Source organism: Polyodon spathula, chromosome 16 (assembly GCF_017654505.1).
Source record: "Polyodon spathula isolate WHYD16114869_AA chromosome 16, ASM1765450v1, whole genome shotgun sequence".
Lineage (NCBI taxonomy): Eukaryota > Metazoa > Chordata > Actinopteri > Acipenseriformes > Polyodontidae > Polyodon > Polyodon spathula.
In genome coordinates, this window is record NC_054549.1 from 38,434,022 (window position 1) to 38,451,767 (window position 17,746).

Here is a 17,746-nt window from a genome sequence, read left to right on the forward strand (position 1 = left end):
CTCCGACACAGACACACAAAGACACACACACCACACAGAGACTACTCCGACACAGTGTCACACAAAGACACACTGACACACAGACACACTCTGACACACACACAGTCTCTGATGGAGGCTGTGCTCCGTGTGTTTCACAACACACACAAGACTCTGATGGAGGCTGACTACCTCCGACACAGACACACAAGAGACACTCACACACAGAGACTACCTCCCCCGTGTGTGTTTCTGTGTGTGTGTGTGTGTCTCTGATGGAGGCTGTGTGTGTGTGTGTTTCTGTGTGTGTGTGTCTCTGATGGAGGCTGTGTCTGTGTGTCTGTGTGTGTGTGTGTCTGTGTGGAGGCTGTGTCTGTGTGTTTCTGTGTGTGTGTGTCTCTGATGGAGGCTGTGTCTGTGTGTTTCTGTGTGTGTGTGTGTCTCTGTGGAGGCTGTGTTTCTGTGTGTGTGTGTGTGTGTCTGTGTGTGTGTGTGTCTCTGTGGAGTGTGTGTCTGTGTGTTTCTGTGTGTGTGTGTTTCTGTGTGTCTGTGTCTCTGATGGAGTGTGTGTGTGTTTCTGTGTGTCTGTGTCTGATGTGTGTCCGACACAGTGTGTGTGTCTCTGATGGAGGCTGACTACCTCCGTGTGACAACATGGAGGCTTGTCTCTGATGGAGACTGTGTACTGTGTGTTTGGAGGCGTGTCTGTGTGTTTCTGTGTGTGTGTGTGTGTGTGTGTCTGTGTGTGTGTGTTTCTGTGTGTGTGTGTCTCTGATGTGTCTGTGTGTGTGTGTTTCTGTGTGTGTGTCTGTGTGTTTCTGTCTCTGATGTGAGTGTGTGTGTGTGTGTTTCTGTGTGTGTGTGTGTCTCTGATGGAGGCTGTGTCTGTGTGTTTCTGTGTGTCTGTGTGTCTCTGATGGAGGCTGTGTCTGTGTGTTTCTGTGTGTGTGTGTGTCTCTGATGGAGGCTGTGTCTGTGTGTTTCTGTGTGTGTGTCTCTGATGGAGTGTGTGTGTGTCTGTGTGTTTCTGTGTGTGTGTGTCTCTGATGGAGGCTGTGTCTGTGTGTTTCTGTGTGTGTGTGTCTCTGATGGAGGCTGTGTCTGTGTGTCTCTGTGTGTGTGTGTCTCTGATGGAGGCTGTGTCTGTGTGTTTCTGTGTGTGTGTGTCTCTGTGATGTGTGTGTGTGTGTGTCTCTGATGGAGGCTGTGTCTGTGTTTGTGTGTGTGTGTGTGTGTGTGTGTGTGTGTGTGTCTGTGTGTGTGTGTGTGTGTGTGTGTGTGTCTCTGATGGAGGCTGTGTCTGTGTGTTTCTGTGTGTGTGTCCTCTGATGGAGAGGCTGTGTCTGTGTGTGTTCTCGATGTGTGGTGTCTCTGATGGAGGAAGTGTTTCTGTGTGTGTCTGATGGAGGCTGTGTCTGTACCTTTTGTGTGTGTGTGTCTCACATGGAGGCTGACTGGAGGCTGTGTCTGTGGGTTGTGTGTGTGTCTGATGTCTCTGATGGCAAAGTTTCTGTGTGTGTGTCTGATGTCTGTGTGTTTCTGTGGGTGTGTCTCTGATGGAGGCGTGTCTGTGTGTCTGTGTGTGGTGTCTCTGATGATGAGGCTGTGTGTCTGTGTGTTTCTGTGTGTGTGTGTCTCTGATGGAGGCTGTGTCTGTGTGTTTGCTCCACAGGTTGTGATGATGAGAATCTGCTTGCTGCTGTTTGCTTCCCTGCAGAGTGGACTGATCTACCAGGCTGAGGCACAAGGTATACAGGGCCTCCCCATCATTGTGCACAACTATTTTCAAACCAGACTCTAATGTGATGCATGGATTCAGCAGTATGCAGTGTTAGCTCTGCAGATGTAAGGATGGGTGATCAGTAAGGGATGCATGGATTCAGCAGTATGCAGTGTTAGCTCTGCAGATGTAAGGATGGGTGATCAGTAAGGGATGCATGGATTCAGCAGTATGCAGTGTTAGCTCTGCAGATGTAAGGATGGGTGATCAGTAAGGGATGCATGGATTCAGCAGTATGCAGTGTTAGCTCTGCAGATGTAAGGATGGGTGATCAGTAAGGGATGCATGGATTCAGCAGTATGCAGTGTTAGCTCTGCAGATGTAAGGATGGGTGATCAGTAAGGGATGCATGGATTCAGCAGTATGCAGTGTTAGCTCTGCAGATGTAAGGATGGGTGATCAGTAAGGGATGCATGGATTCAGCAGTATGCAGTGTTAGCTCTGCAGATGTAAGGATGGGTGATCAGTAAGGGATGCATGGATTCAGCAGTATGCAGTGTTAGCTCTGCAGATGTAAGGATGGGTGATCAGTAAGGGATGCATGGATTCAGCAGTATGCAGTGTTAGCTCTGCAGATGTAAGGATGGGTGATTCAGTATTGCTTGTCCCTGGCAGGCACGTGCAGGAATGTGGCTGCAGCCGACATCGTGTTCCTGGTGGACGGCTCGTCCAGCATCGGCAGGATTAACTTCCGTGAGATCAAGAGCTTCCTGGAGGGAATCATGGCTCCCTTTGTCAGCGTGGTGAGCGAGACGGGGGTTCGATTCGGGATGGTCCAGTACAGCGATGACTCCAGGTCCGTACCAGCAGCACTGCAGCCACGGCTACTCATTTTAATAAGGCATTTTGTTGCATTGCAGCTGCACAACCATGTGGTTTTTTACATTGTTATGGGCAAGCAGTTAGAGACTTGCATTTCCCTTCTTCGTTGCAAGGAAGGGGCAGGAGCTGTTGTGGTTCAACACATGATGCTTTGATTAAATTAAGCTGCTGTCTGTCCTGTAAATCAGTCGGTCGCTAACGACTCCTCGTTGCAGAGTGGAGTTCACGCTGTCCCAGTTCCTGAACGGGAGCCAGGTTCTGTCTGCGGTCCGAAACCTCAAGTACAAAGGAGGGAACACGCGCACCGGAGCCGGCCTCAAGTTCGTAGCGGACAACTTCTTCGGGCCCACCCTGATCCGACGAGACGTGCCAAAGGTGAGCCGACGGAGAGCAAAGCGGGGACCCCTCTCCCCAGAATCCTCTCCTCTTCCCCCTCCTCCTTTCCCACTCCCTCCTCCACCCCTTCCTCCTCCTCCTTGTTTCATATTTCCTTTTGGTTTTATTTCATTTCAGATCGCGATTCTCATCACTGATGGAAAATCACAGGACAATGTGGAGCAGGTGTCTCAGAAACTGCAGAGTCAAGACATCAAAATGTTCGCGGTCGGTAAGTGCGGTCAGACCAGCAGAAGAGCGAGAGTACTGGATTGATCCTGCCCTTGTAAAGCCTCTGCCGATGGTTCCTGTCTTTAGATGCAGATGCAAAGTAAAGTAGCTGTCAGATACTGGAATTACAATCGTGCCATGAAGCCTGCTCTTGAAAAGTTTTTGCTGCTCTGCTCAGCCTGAGAAAATGAACAGGTCATCACACTGCTTTGCTGTGTCTGTGGTCAAGTCAAAGGATAGAGCACAGACAGCCAGTGTAGTTTTCTTCCAGAACAGATGTGGTTAATGTGCCAGTGGGAGATGGTTTATAGCATGGCAAGGTAACCCAATGCAAAGCACACATAGGAGAGGGTCACTAATGTGGTTGTGGTTTCTCTGGCTAGCCAGAGCAGCAGGGGTCTGTTCCCAATGTTGATTCTGCGCTGTGTTTTTCCCTCTCAGGTATCAAGAACGCCGATCAGAGGGAGCTTAACCAGGTGGCGTCGAGACCCTCTTCGGAGTTCTCCTTCTACATCAACGACTTCAAGATCCTGCGAACGCTGCTGCCCCTGGTGACCCCGCGTGTCTGCTCCAGCACGGGAGGGGTCTTCACCAACGACGGCGGTAATAACACCCCCCACCCCAACCCCAACCCCTTCCATACCGTCAGACCCCCTTTCCAAAGCTCTGACTCAGGACAACTCCAAACCTTTCCATACCATCAGACCCCCTTCCCAAAGCTCTGACTCAGGACTCCTCCAAACCCTTCCATATCATCGGACCCCCTTCCCAAAGCTCTGACTCAGGACTCCTCCAAACCCTTCCATACCATCGGACCCCCTTCCCAAAGCTCTGACTCAGAACTCCTCCAAACCCTTCCATACCATCGGACCCCCTTCCCAAAGCTCTGACTCAGGACTGCAAACCCTTCCATACCATCAGACCCCCTTTCCAAAGCTCTGACTCAGGACTGCAAACCCTTCCATACCATCGGACCCCCTTCCCAAAGCTCTGACTCAGGACTCCTCCAAACCCTTCCATACCATCGGACCCCCTTCCCAAAGCTCTGACTCGGGACTGCAACAAACCCTTCCATACCATCGGACCCCCTTCCCAAAGCTCTGACTCAGGACTCCTCCAAACCCTTCCATACCATCGGACCCCCTTCCCAAAGCTCTGACTCAGGACTCCACCAAACCCTTCCATACCATCGGACCCCCTTCCCAAAGCTCTGACTCAGGACTCCACCAAACCCTTCCATACCATCGGACCCCCTTCCCAAAGCTCTGACTCAGGACTCCTCCAAACCCTTCCATACCATCGGACCCCCTTCCCAAAGCTCTGACTCAGGACTCCACCAAACCCTTCCATACCATCGGACCCCCTTCCCAAAGCTCTGACTCAGGACTCCACCAAACCCTTCCATACCATCGGACCCCCTTCCCAAAGCTCTGACTCAGGACTCCTCCAAACCCTTCCATACCATTGGACCCCCTTCCCAAAGCTCTGACTCAGGACTCCTCCAAACCCTTCCATACCATCGGACCCCCTTCCCAAAGCTCTGACTCAGGACTCCACCAAACCCTTCCATACCATCGGACACCCTTCCCAAAGCTCTGACTCACGACTCCACCAAACCCTTCCATACCATTGGACCCCCTTCCCAAAGCTCTGACTCAGGACTCCACCAAACCCTTCCATACCATTGGACCCCCTTCCCAAAGCTCTGACTCAGGACTCCTCCAAACCCTTCCATACCACCGGACCCCCTTCCCAAAGCTCTGACTCAGGACTCCACCAAACCCTTCCATACCATCGGACCCCCTTCCCAAAGCTCTGACTCGGGACTGCAACACCCTTCCATACCATCAGACCCCCTTCCCAAAGCTCTGACTCAGGACTCCACCAAACCCTTCCATACCATCAGACCCCCTTCCCAAAGCTCTGACTCAGGACTCCTCCAAACCCTTCCATACCACCGGACCCCCTTCCCAAAGCTCTGACTCGGGACTGCAAACCCTTCCATACCATCAGACCCCCTTCCCAAAGGAGGGGGGGGGGGGGGGTTCCAATGTCTCTGGTACCCAGGCATGCTCTAAGCTCACATTAAGGTAAAGAAATACCTTCTCTGTGTTCCAGAAGACTTCACTGGACCCTCCAGCCTGGTGTTCTTTCAAGAGACCTTCGATTCGATCCACGTGCGCTGGCCCGCGGCAGGGGGACCTGTCATTGGATATAAAATCCAGTACACACCCCTCACAGGCCTGGGGCAGCCAATCACAGTGGAACTCAGAGAGGTGGGTGCCAGCTATGCACACCCCATCCAATAGGATGAATGCATGCAGAATAACCCAGACTTCAACCTCTCATTGAATATCTTGGTGTCCATGAGAGATTGATCATCATCCATGTCTTCAGATACACCAGGCTAAAGATCTGAATGAGCGAGAGGCTCCTGTGAGTGTACAACTGTGTGTGTGTATATATAGTGTGTGTGTGTATATATATATATATATATAATATATATAGGCATCTATAGTCATTCATTTCAATACTAACTACAGTGCTGCATGAACAACATTTTGCACAAATGAGTTTTCTTCCTTTTGTAAGGAATTTTTAGTGAAGCCGTTTGTTTCTTTATTTTCACTGTGTTGACAGTGAAAGTGCTGAGTGTTGCAATGCAGGGAGACTGTCTCTAGTAACTGGAAGTCAGAAGTGAGTTTGCGGAGTGTTCAGTGGGACTCCTGTGATCTGTCCTGCAATGCATGGCGGTGGGTAACAGTGCCCCCCTGTGGTGTGTCTGTGTGTCTGCAGGTCAGCGTGGGGTCAGCTGACACGACGAGCGTTCTGCAGGATCTGAAGTCAGCGACGGACTATCTGGTGAGCGTGATCGCGCAGTACCCCAACAGCGTGGGCGAGTCGGTATCCGGCAAGGCGCGCACCAGTGAGTATCCTGCGGGGGGCGCCACTGCAAACAACACAGTTACGATTGCATGGTAATATTGTTTGTGTTGAGACACTGAAAGCACAGCAGCAGAGCTTTTTGCTGTTCACAGAGTGGGTCCTGAATGAAGAATCTGTTTTTAACAACTGCTATGAACATGTGCTTTACTGCTCTGTGTACAGACTCTGCACAAAGAGAGGTCTAGACAAGCTTCCTGTTTACTGTCCTAGGCAGCATCTAACCCCCGGGAACACGATTGGTTAGTGGGTTGCGATTGACAGCTCAGCTGGCCTATCCCTCTCTCTTCTCCTGCAGAGTCTGTTCCCAGCGTGTCCAATCTGCGGATCCTGAAGGCGGGGCATTCCTCCCTGCGCCTGGCCTGGACCCCGCCCACTTCGCGGCCGCAGGGATACCGCCTCACGTACAGACCGCGAGGTACGATTTCTAACGCTAACGAAAACCGCTGTTCTGTTTAATAGCAGCTCCTTGGTATAATCTTCATGTGTGTGATTTGTAATAGCAGGTAGCGTGTTGTGTATGTATCGGGGTCTCTTATTATAACAGTGGTCAGCTTTGCTTCGTGGACCTCTCTCCACCTCTGTTATTCAATCCCGGAAGCCTATAGGAAGGGGTCCTGGAATGGTCTTCACTGCAATGAGTCAGTTGTGTTTAAAAGGCTCTGTGTGGTCTCTGTAGGGGAACACCTCCTAATCTAATCCCTTCATTGAAGTGTTCGTTGTTTGCATTCTTCTGTACAAAGCTCTGCATTTGCTGCTTCTGAATCCCACACTTGCTCCCCCCCCCCCCCCCCCTAATCCTACACACTTTAGGTTCTTTCCCCGAAAGGGGGGGGCTACCACGTAGTTCCCCCCCCCCCCCCATCATCACTGTCCCTCCCCCACCACCCCTGGCAGCAAGCCTGCCAGGCCGCACCCTGATACACACCCTGTTTTATTAGCTCGCTCGACCTGAAAAAAATACACTCCCTCTGGGCTTCGATACTTGACAGCCTTTGAAAAAAAAACAAACAGAAGAAACAAAACATAGAGAGAGAGAGAGAGAGAGAGAGATATGTTACACACAGACACAGAGCCCTTGGAAATGGAATGAGCTTATAGACTAAAGAGAATTCTAACTTTTCTAAGTGTCTTTCCTCAGAGAGTGCACCTCCCCTCCCCTCTCCTGCCCCACCCGTCTCCTCGCATTCCCAGTCTGAACACACCGTGCTGTGGGATTGATCTCCTCGCATTCCCAGTCTGAACACACCGCGCTGTGGGATTGATCTCCTCGCATTCCCAGTCTGAACACACCGCGCTGTGGGATTGATCTCCTTGCATTCCCAGTCTGAACACACCACGCTGTGGGATTGATCTCCTCGCATTCCCAGTCTGAACACACTGCGCTGAGGGATTGATCTCCTGGTTCGATCTTTTCTGATCTCCTGGTTCGATCTCTTCTGATCTCCTGGTTCGATCTCTTCTGATCTCCTGGTTCGATCTCTTCTGATCTCCTGGTTCGATCTCTTCTGATCTCCTGGTTCGATCTCTAGATCTCCTGGTTCGATCTCTAGATCTCCTGGTTCGATCTCTAGATCTCCTGGTTCGATCTCTATATCTCCGGGATCGATCTCTAGATCTCCTGGTTCGATCTCTTCTGATCTCCTGGTTCGATCTCTTCTGATCTCCTGGTTCGATCTCTTCTGATCTCCTGGTTCGATCTCTTCTGATCTCCTGGTTCGATCTCTAGATCTCCTGGTTCGATCTCTTCTGATCTCCTGGTTCGATCTCTAGATCTCTTGGTGATCTCTTCTGATCTCTTGGTTCGTTCTCTCCCCATCCCACCATCATTATCTGGGGTGGCTGTCAGGTCTTCAGTGCTGCTGAGCAGACCGTCTCTCTGTACAATGAGAAACGGGTTAGATGAAGTTAACCTCAAACACTGCTTCAGATTTAGCACAGAGGAGAGTGAGAGGGCACGAATGGACGCTGTGCAGGGGCTGTGTGAGAGGAGAGTGGTGCAGGCTGACTGTCATGTGTCTTTGTTGAGCAGGACAGACGGGTGCCCAGCTGGATGAGAGGAGCCTGAGTGCGGACTCTGCGGAGGTCACAGTGGAGGAGCTGGAGCCCGACACGGAGTACGTGATGACCCTGTACCCCCTGTACCCCCGGAACACCGCCGCCCCCACCTCCGTGACGGGGCGCACCTGTGAGTACTCCCCCAGACACAACCAGCCCCCTCCCAACCCCTGCACCCCTCCCAGACCAGCCCTGTCCACGATTCTCTTACTCTGTCCGCATCTTGTTTGATTCCTTTGGGAGTGCAAGTCCCCATGAGCGCTGACAGTGCAGAGGTGTGGTGAGCAGTTTCATCATGTGACTCGAAGCAGTCCATTTTGAAGTGCTCTTCACCTTAGTGAAGCAGAGCTCCACCTGGTGGCTTGATGCTGTGACTGCAGTTTCTTTTAATGTCATCGAACACATGCTTTTTACCCAAGTGCAAAAATAAACAGCAATCTGTTTATCGATCTATCTGTCTCCCTGTCAGTATCACTGCTGCTCTCTTGTGATTGTTGGTATCAGCTTGTTTTTAAAAGTTTTCTTTGTTGTTTTCTTTTAAAGTTGAGAGGTCCTCGTCTCTCTTCGCTCGGTGTCTTATTGATTCCAGTGCCAGAGTCACTTTGAAAGGGCTGTGTGTAACTGTCAAAGGATTATATGCAACAGTGTCAAGGTTGCTTGAGGTTGTAAATGTGACAAGGAGGCTAGTTTGCATTTTACATGAACTTTATAGGTTGTGTTTTCATGTCTTAGTGTAAGAAATATCAAGACTGTACAGTAAAGGTACAGCCCAGGGACTGACACGCTGCCAGGTGTATTACCTTCAGGAATCAATACTGCAGACATGCACACGTGCAAGCATACACAGACGCGCACGCACACACGCACACACACACGCACACACACACACAGCACAGTGGTAACGCGTGTTTAGTGTCACGCACACGTGTCGCACACGTTTGTGCCCGCTGTGCACGTCTGTGCGTGTGTTGCGTGGTGTACACGTGCTGTGCGTGCAAACACGCACAGTGCAACATGCACGTGCCACACGCACACACGCACACACGCACACACGCACACACGCACACACACACACACACACAAACACATGCACACACGCACACACGCACACGCGCACATGCACACACACTGTGTAACATACCCGAGGAGGAGTATCATAGACCCCTGTGTATAAGAGCATCACATCCACGTAAATCACAGGTGCTTTACCTTTCTCTTAGAGCCCTGAGTATAGGAGTCACTTTCTCTTAGAGCCCTGAGTATAGGAGTCACTTTCTCTTAGAGCCCTGAGTGTAGGAGTCACTTTCTCTTAGAACCCTGAGTGTAGGAGTCGCTTTCTCTTAGAGCCCTGAGTATAGGAGTCGCTTTCTCTTAGAGCCCTGAGTATAGGAGTCGCTTTCTCTTAGAGCCCTGAGTGTAGGAGTCGCTTTCTCTTAGAACCCTGAGTGTAGGAGTCGCTTTCTCTTAGAGCCCTGAGTGTAGGAGTCGCTTTCTCTTAGAGCCCTGAGTATAGGAGTCGCTTTCTCTTAGAGCCCTGAGAATAGGAGCCGCTTTCTGTTAGAGCCCTGAGTATAGGAGCTGCTTTCTCTGTTATAGTTGGGACCGTCATCACAGAGTTAGCTCTCCCTCGCTCTCTCCTCGCACTGATTCTGACCCCCCCCCCCCCCCCCCTCTCTCTGCAGTGCCTCTCCAGGGGGTGCAGCAGCTCTCAGTCCAGCCCGTGTCTTCGCAGAGTGTCCGTGTGCAGTGGAGAGGAGTGGGAGGGGCTAGCGGATACCGCATTGTCTGGGGACCAATCGCAGGTGAGGGGCGGGGCTCTCAAGGGCTGTTTGTGTATAGCAACCCCTGTGTGGATCTGTGGGTGTGGAATATGCTTGTGTAGTTATCTGTGTGTGTGTGCAGTATGTATTGTGTGGCGGCTGTGTGTGTGCAGTATGCTTGTGTAGTGACTCTGTGTGTGTGTGTGTGCAGTGTGCTTGTGTGGTGACTGTGTGTGTGTGCAGTGTGCTTGTGTAGTGACTCTGTGTGTGTGTGTGTGCAGTATGCTTGTGTAGTGACTCTGTGTGTGTGTGTGCAGTATGATTGTGTAGTGACTGTGTGTGTGTGTGCAGTATGATTGTGTAGTGACTCTGTGTGTGTGTGCAGTATGTATTGTGTAGTGACTCTGTGTGTTTGTGTGTGCAGTATGCTTGTGTAGTGACTCTGTGTGTGTGTGCAGTATGTATTGTGTAGTGACTCTGTGTGTTTGTGTGCAGTATGCTTGTGTCGTGACTGTGTGTGTGTGCAGTGTGCTTGTGTAGTGACTCTGTGTGTGTGTGTGTGTGTGTGCAGTGTGATTGTGTAGTGACTCTGTGTGTTTGTGCAGTATGCTTGTGTAGTGACTCTCTGTCTGTGTCTCTTAGGTCGTGATGTGAAAAAGCTGGACCTGCCCAGTGGATTGGAGTCCTACACCCTGCAGAGCCTGCAGCCCGACACTGAGTACATCGTCACCGTCATCGCTCTGTATGGGACGAGCGACGGACCCGCCACCACTGCCAGGTTCAACATCGGTACGACACAGCTACAATGCACTGGAACCAGAACCTAGAACCTGGCCTGGCTACAATACCACCAGAACCTAGAACCCTTCCTCAGCTACAATACCACCAAAACCTAGAATCCTGCCTGGCTACAACACCGCCAGAACCTAGAACCCTATCTGGCTAAAATACCACCAGAACCCAAAACCCTGCCTGGCTGCACCATCAGAACCTAGAACCCTACCGTTCACAGCACAGACAGAACCTAGAACCCTTCCTGGTTACAATATCACTGTGCCCTGGAACCTTGCCAGGTTACAACACCTCCAGAACCAAGAACCCTGACATGTTGCAGCACCACCAGAACCTAGAACCCTGCCCGGTTACAATTTCACTGTACTCTAGAACCATGCCAGGTTACAGCACCGTCAGAACCTAGAACCCCTACAAATTACAGCACCGCCCGAACCAAGAACCTTGTTCCGTTACAATATCACTATAACCTAGAACCCTGTCTAGGTTACAATATCACTTTGACCGAGAACCCAGATGAGTTACAATATCTAGAAATACTAAAAGAAACGTAATAGGTAATGACAATGCAAAATTACAAAAACTCTTGTCATTAAACTTAAGTTTATTTTAGTCTGGAACCCTGCTGCATAACCATCTCACTGTATCTCACCTTCAACTCAGTATAACCCATTGAAAAAGACAGTGTTGGTCTTGCCATCTCTGTTTATCTCTCCTTCTCTCTCTATCTGTCTCGCTCTCTCTCTCTTTCTGTCTCTGTCTCTCCTTCTCCATTGTCCTTTTTGGGAATGTTTCTGAACTCAGGAGACCAGCTATATTTAGGACAGGTTCTTTCCCACTGATGCAGTGACCCAGTTTAATTCTGCTCCTGTTTAAAACAAACAGAACAGATCACTGGGGATTCAGAAAGATTCTTTTCTGTTTCCCTTTCCTTTGTGTTTAGGCGTGAGATTTCTCTTTCTGTTTAATGTGTTTTAAATCGGGAAGCCGCTTTCTGGCTACACTCTGGTGTACAAGTTGAACTTGGAGAGAAGTTTTTAAAAAGAAACAAAGTGAAATGCAAATTTGTTCTAAACAAGAGAAGGAGGCCCATTAGTCCAGCCCAGTGGGGTTTCTTTTGCACGTTTGCTTCTCTTTGCTGTTTGGATGGAAAAGGGCTGCAGGGAAGAGAATTGAGGAATATGATGTTCCTCCAAAGTTTCCATAAATTAATTCTTTGTTGCATGTCTGGAAATCTGCCTGACTGCGCTGCACACTGCTGCATTATAGAAGAGGGCAGCTTGTGCACAGAGCCTGACTGTGCTCCACACTGCTGCATTGTAGAAGAGAGCAGCTTGTGCACAGAGCCTGACTGCGCTCCACACTGCTGCATTATAGAAGAGGGCAGCTTGTGCACAGAGCCTGACTGTGCTCCACACTGCTGCATTATAGAAGAGAGCAGCTTGTGCACAGAGCCTGACTGCGCTCCACACTGCTGCATTGTAGAAGAGAGCAGCTTGTGCACAGAGCCTGACTGCGCTCCACACTGCTGCATTGTAGAAGAGAGCAGCTTGTGCACAGAGCCTGACTGCGCTCCACACTGCTGCATTATAGAAGAGAGCAGCTTGTGCACAGAGCCTGACTGCGCTCCACACTGCTGCATTATAGAAGAGAGCAGCTTGTGCACAGAGCCTGACTGCGCTCCACACTGCTGCATTATAGAAGAGAGCAGCTTGTGCACAGAGCCTGACTGCGCTCCACACTGCTGCATTATAGAAGAGAGCAGCTTGTGCACAGAGCCTGACTGCGCTCCACACTGCTGCATTATAGAAGAGAGCAGCTTGTGCACAGAGCCTGACTGCGCTCCACACTGCTGCATTATAGAAGAGAGCAGCTTGTGCACAGAGCCTGACTGCGCTCCACACTGCTGCATTGTAGAAGAGAGCAGCTTGTGCACAGAGCCTAACTGCGCTCCACACTGCTGCATTATAGAAGAGAGCAGCTTGTGCACAGAGCGTCTGCACGACCACCACAACTGACATTCATGTAATCGACTGGGCATCTGTGCACACCCTCACTGCCTCCATGAACACATAAAGGTGAGTTTAGCCTCTTGTTTGTTTACACCACTGCCTTGTCTCCCGTCCCACAGAGAGCACAGAGCAGCAGACCCTGCAAACCTTCAGCATCGGACCCAGTTCCATCCAGGTCACCTGGACCCTGATCCGGGCTGCGCAGGGGTACCGGTTGGAGTGGAGGCGGGCCGCGGGTGAGCACAGTCTCTCTTTAAACCTCTTTCTATTGGCTGTTTTTAATTTCAAATGACCTCCTTGTCGCTGTATAGTCACAGTGTGTCTCTGCAGGGAGTGTGTGAGGGTGTGAGATATCAATGAAGGCAGGACATTACAACACTCCTGAGGCGAGGCGATATTCCACAATGAAGCACACCCTGATCTCTTATATTACTTATTGTATAATATCACTGAGAGTGTGGCTCTGCACTCACAATGTATAATATCACTGAGAGTGTGGCTCTGCACTCACAATGTATAATATCACTGAGTGTGGATCAGCACTCACAATGCCAATGTGTCTGGGTTCCTGACCTGGCTCCTCTGTTCTGCTCCACAGGAGGGGATTCCCAGCAGGTGTCGTTCTCCACCAGCACTAACAGCTATGAGATCGTTGGGCTGCAGCCGGGCACGGAGTACATCATCACCCTGTACACCCTGTACGAGGGCAGGGAGGTGGCCACCCCGGCCAGCACCTCCCAGACAGGTGGGCATGAAGAACGAGGCCGCAACATTATACTGAGGCTTAATGAAGAGAGGCTTCTAGTGCTGGAGACCCTCTTTCATATTCTGCACTACTGTGTGTGTGTGTGTGTGTGTGTCTCAGTACAGTGCAGTGAATGTGATTCTCTCTCTCTCCAGGTCACTCACGTCAGGTCACACACAGTCACGTGGCACAGAGTCATGTCACGTCACTTACACTAAGAGAGACAGGAGTCTCCAACGTCAGTCAGTACACACACACACACACAGTCACGGGCACAGAGTCGTGTCACGTCACTTACACTAAGAGAGAGAGGATGTGACACGTGATTCTCTCTCTCCTCAGTGGTGCAGTCAGTGTGTGTCAGTGCCCGTGTCTCAGTACAGTGCAGTGAATGTGATTCTCTCTCTCCTCAGTGGTGCAGTCAGTGTGTGTCAGTGCCCGTGTCTCAGTACAGTGCAGTGAATGTGATTCTCTCTCTCCTCAGTGGTGCAGTCAGTATGTGTGTGTGTGTGTGTGTGTCAGTGCCCGTGTCTCAGTACAGTGCAGTGAATGTGATTCTCTCTCTCCTCAGTGGTGCAGTCAGTATGTGTGTGTGTGTGTGTCAGTGCCCGTGTCTCAGTACAGTGCAGTGAATGTGATTCTCTCTCTCCTCAGTGGTGCAGTCAGTGTGTGTCAGTGCCCGTGTCTCAGTACAGTGCAGTGAATGTGATTCTCTCTCTCCTCAGTGGTGCAGTCAGTGTGTGTGTGTGTCAGTGCCCGTGTCTCAGTACAGTGCAGTGAATGTGATTCTCTCTCTCCTCAGTGGTGCAGTCAGTATGTGTGTCACGGACACAGAGTCATGTCACGTCACTTACAGTGCAGAGAGAGAGAGGGAGTCACCACGTCAGTCAGTGTCAGTGCCCGTGTCTGTGTGTGTGTGTGTGTGTCAGTGCCCGTGTCTCAGTGTGTGTCAGTATGTGTTTGTCCCTGTCGTGTAAGTCAAGCAGAGTGAAGAGGAGTCACTCAGTCAGTCACAGTGTGTGTCAGTGCCCGTGTCTCAGTACAGTGCAGTGAATGTGATTCTCTCTCTCCTCAGTGGTGCAGTCAGTGTGTGTCAGTGCCCGTGTCTCAGTACAGTGCAGTGAATGTGATTCTCTCTCTCCTCAGTGGTGCAGTCAGTGTGTGTCAGTGCCCGTGTCTCAGTACAGTGCAGTGAATGTGATTCTCTCTCTCCTCAGTGGTGCAGTCAGTGGGCAGTGTGACTGGCCTGCGTGTGTTGGAGACGCTGGGCAGCACCGTGCAGCTGGGCTGGACTGGGGTGGCTGGAGCCACTGCCTACCGCATCCAGATCAGCAGCTCTGAGGGTGAGGACAGGGGGGTGGCCCTGAGCCACCTCCGTGAAACTGGCATTCAGAAATGCTTTCATTAAAAACAGGCTGCACATTAGGGTCAGGGTGAGGGGCAGGTTTTCAAGGTTATCAATGAAATAATAAACTCCTGGTGCTGGCCTGGGCATTTCAGTGATGAATCCATGACTGGGGGCAGGGCTAGTGTGAGTTTATAACCCTGAGTAAGCAATAGAGATTGTACAATTAGCCACTCCCCTGCAAAAACACTCGACACAGACAGCAGGCTCCACACAACTAAGTTACCACTACACAAACACATGTGTACATATAGGCAATAGAGACTGTGTGTGTTGTTGATGTGGCTTGCTATAACTGTGCAGTGAGGTCTGCACACAGCATTGTGAGTAACTGCCTCACCACCCCCCTCTCTCAGGTGACTCGGAGGTGACCAGCATTATTTCAGGGGACCAGACCACCTTTGACCTGCAGGACCTGCGCGAGGGCACGAACTACTTGATCAGATTGACAGCGCTTGTGGGAAACAGGGAGGGAAACCCTGTCAGTGTGAGCGTCAGGGCAGGTGAGTGCAGTGCCTGGAGTGTCAGAGTGCAGTGGCGTGCCGTGCAGTGCAGTGCAGTGTGTGATTTACAGTCAGAATCTCCTAGTTATCGTACCCTTGCTATCCCCAGTACACCTGCAGGCACAGGCGCTCTTGGGGTGGCTGATAGGACTGGTCTTCTTAACACATTTCAGCCAACCAGGATTCTTCATTTAATTAAATAAAAAAACAAATTGCACAAGAGGATTCAGTGCCTGGTCTTCTCCAACAGTATAAATGTGAAAACTGCCATTCAGCTTTTCTGCCACATGGTGTCAGTGTTACCCCAGGTAATCCCCCTGCTTCCAGTCAATGAGTTTGCTGATAGTCAGTGATTTGCTTTACTTGGTGAGCTAGCTGTGCTAGTGCTCTCTCACCTGTCTCTGGTCTCTCTCTCTCTCTCATGTTTCTCTCACATGTCTCTCTTGTGCCTCTCGTCTCCCTTTCACTTGCGTTTCTCCTCTCCTCATGTTTCTCTCCTCTCTCTCGTGTCTCTTCTCTCCTCTCTCTCGTGTCTCTTCTCTCTCTCATGTCTCTTCTCTCTCATGTCTCTCCTCTCTCTCGTGCCTCTCTCATGTCTCAGAGGAGGCTGCAGTGGCCGGAGTGACGAGTGTGAGGGTGGTGGAGACGGACAGCTCCCGGGTCAGAATCACCTGGACTGGCATCGCCAAGGCGACGGGGTACCGGATCAGCTGGCAGGGTGAAGACGGTAACAGAGTGTTCTGCTGTCATGACTTGCCAATCATCCCTCAGAAATATTGAACACAGTCACTGTGCCCTTTCCCCCATGCACTGGGACCCCCAGGTTATACAGAACGATGCAGTTACCAAGCTTTGACATACCGGGGTTCACCCTGCATTGCACTTTGCTGGGCTTTTACTATGGGAAGCTTTCATAAGGGATATCTCTTTAGCTTTTAATAAATGAATAAATGAACACGCTGGCCTCTCTCTCTCTCTGTTCGACCGTCGCAGGCAGGGAGACGTCTCGCGTGGTGCCCGGAAACACGACCGTGTACGACATCAGGGGTCTGCAGGAGGACTCGGGGTACACTGTGGGGGTGTCTGCGCTGGTCGGGACCCGAGAGGAGAACCCCGTCACTGTGAGCACCAGGACAGGTGAGAGACAGGAAAGGAGAGCAGGTTATTCTACTTAGGAATGTAAAAGGAGAGCAGGTTATTCTACTCGGGATTGTAAAAGGAGAGCAGGTTATTCTACTCGGGATTGTAAAAGGAGAGCAGGTTATTCTACTGTGTGAGGGGACTGCTTTCATACTCATTAAACATCTTTCACTGTGTGTGACGGGACTGCTTTCATACTCATTAAACATCTTTCACTGTGTGACGGGACTGCTTTCATACTCATTAAACATCTTTCACTGTGTGACGGGACTGCTTTCATACTCATTAAACATCTTTCACTGTGTGTGACGGGACTGCTTTCATACTCATTAAACATCTTTCACTGTGTGTGAGGGGACTGCTTTCATACTCATTAAACATCTTTCACTGTGTGTGAGGGGACTGCTTTCATACTCATTAAACATCTTTCACTGTGTGTGACGGGATTGCTTTCATACTCATTAAACATCTTTCACTGTGTGTGTGAGGGGACTGCTTTCATACTCATTAAACATCTTTCACTGTGTGTGAGGGGACTGCTTTCATACTCATTAAACATCTTTCACTGTGTGTGAGGGGACTGCTTTCATACTCATTAAACATCTTTCACTGTGTGTGGGGGACTGCTTTCATACTCATTAAACATCTTTCACTGTGTGAGGGGGCTGCTTTCATACTCATTAAACATCTTTCACTGTGTGTGAGGGGACTGCTTTCATACTCATTAAACATCTTTCACTGTGTGAGGGGGCTGCTTTCTTACTCATTAAACATCTTTCACTGTGTGAGGGGGCTGCTTTCTTACTCATTAAACATCTTTCACTGTGTGAGGGGACTGCTTTCATACTCATTAAACATCTTTCACTGTGTGTGACGGGACTGCTTTCATACTCATTAAACATCTTTCACTGTGTGTGACGGGACTGCTTTCATACTCATTAAACATCTTTCACTGTGTGTGAGGGGACTGCTTTCATACTCATTAAACATCTTTCACTGTGTGTGAGGGGACTGCTTTCATACTCATTAAACATCTTTCACTGTGTGTGTGAGGGGACTGCTTTCATACTCATTAAACATCTTTCACTGTGTGTGAGGGGACTGCTTTCATACTCATTAAACATCTTTCACTGTGTGTGACAGGACGCTTGTTTACTCATTAAACCTCTTTCACTGGAAAGGGGACTGCTTTCATACTCAT

At 50.3% G+C, this 17,746-nt stretch overlaps 1 protein-coding gene across 5 annotated transcripts in view; it reads left to right on the forward strand.

Moving 5' to 3' along the window:
* Positions 1–17,746, forward strand: part of LOC121328804 (collagen alpha-1(VII) chain-like) — a 107,988-nt gene that overhangs the window by 5,834 nt on the left and 84,408 nt on the right. For 4 of the 5 annotated variants that reach the window (XM_041273875.1, XM_041273874.1, XM_041273878.1 and 1 more), the window contains exons 2-18: positions 1,652–1,727; positions 2,375–2,555; positions 2,797–2,956; positions 3,095–3,188; positions 3,629–3,790; positions 5,306–5,463; positions 5,984–6,113; positions 6,429–6,548; positions 8,163–8,318; positions 9,871–9,990; positions 10,591–10,737; positions 12,872–12,988; positions 13,351–13,497; positions 14,715–14,840; positions 15,259–15,405; positions 16,007–16,132; positions 16,399–16,542. In XM_041273875.1, the coding sequence (XP_041129809.1) occupies positions 1,658–1,727; positions 2,375–2,555; positions 2,797–2,956; positions 3,095–3,188; positions 3,629–3,790; positions 5,306–5,463; positions 5,984–6,113; positions 6,429–6,548; positions 8,163–8,318; positions 9,871–9,990; positions 10,591–10,737; positions 12,872–12,988; positions 13,351–13,497; positions 14,715–14,840; positions 15,259–15,405; positions 16,007–16,132; positions 16,399–16,542 (2,305 nt within the window). In that variant the 5' untranslated portion in view covers positions 1,652–1,657. The remainder of the gene's footprint in view (positions 1–1,651; positions 1,728–2,374; positions 2,556–2,796; positions 2,957–3,094; positions 3,189–3,628; positions 3,791–5,305; positions 5,464–5,983; positions 6,114–6,428; positions 6,549–8,162; positions 8,319–9,870; positions 9,991–10,590; positions 10,738–12,871; positions 12,989–13,350; positions 13,498–14,714; positions 14,841–15,258; positions 15,406–16,006; positions 16,133–16,398; positions 16,543–17,746) is intronic. The other variant, XM_041273876.1, reaches the window with a different exon arrangement.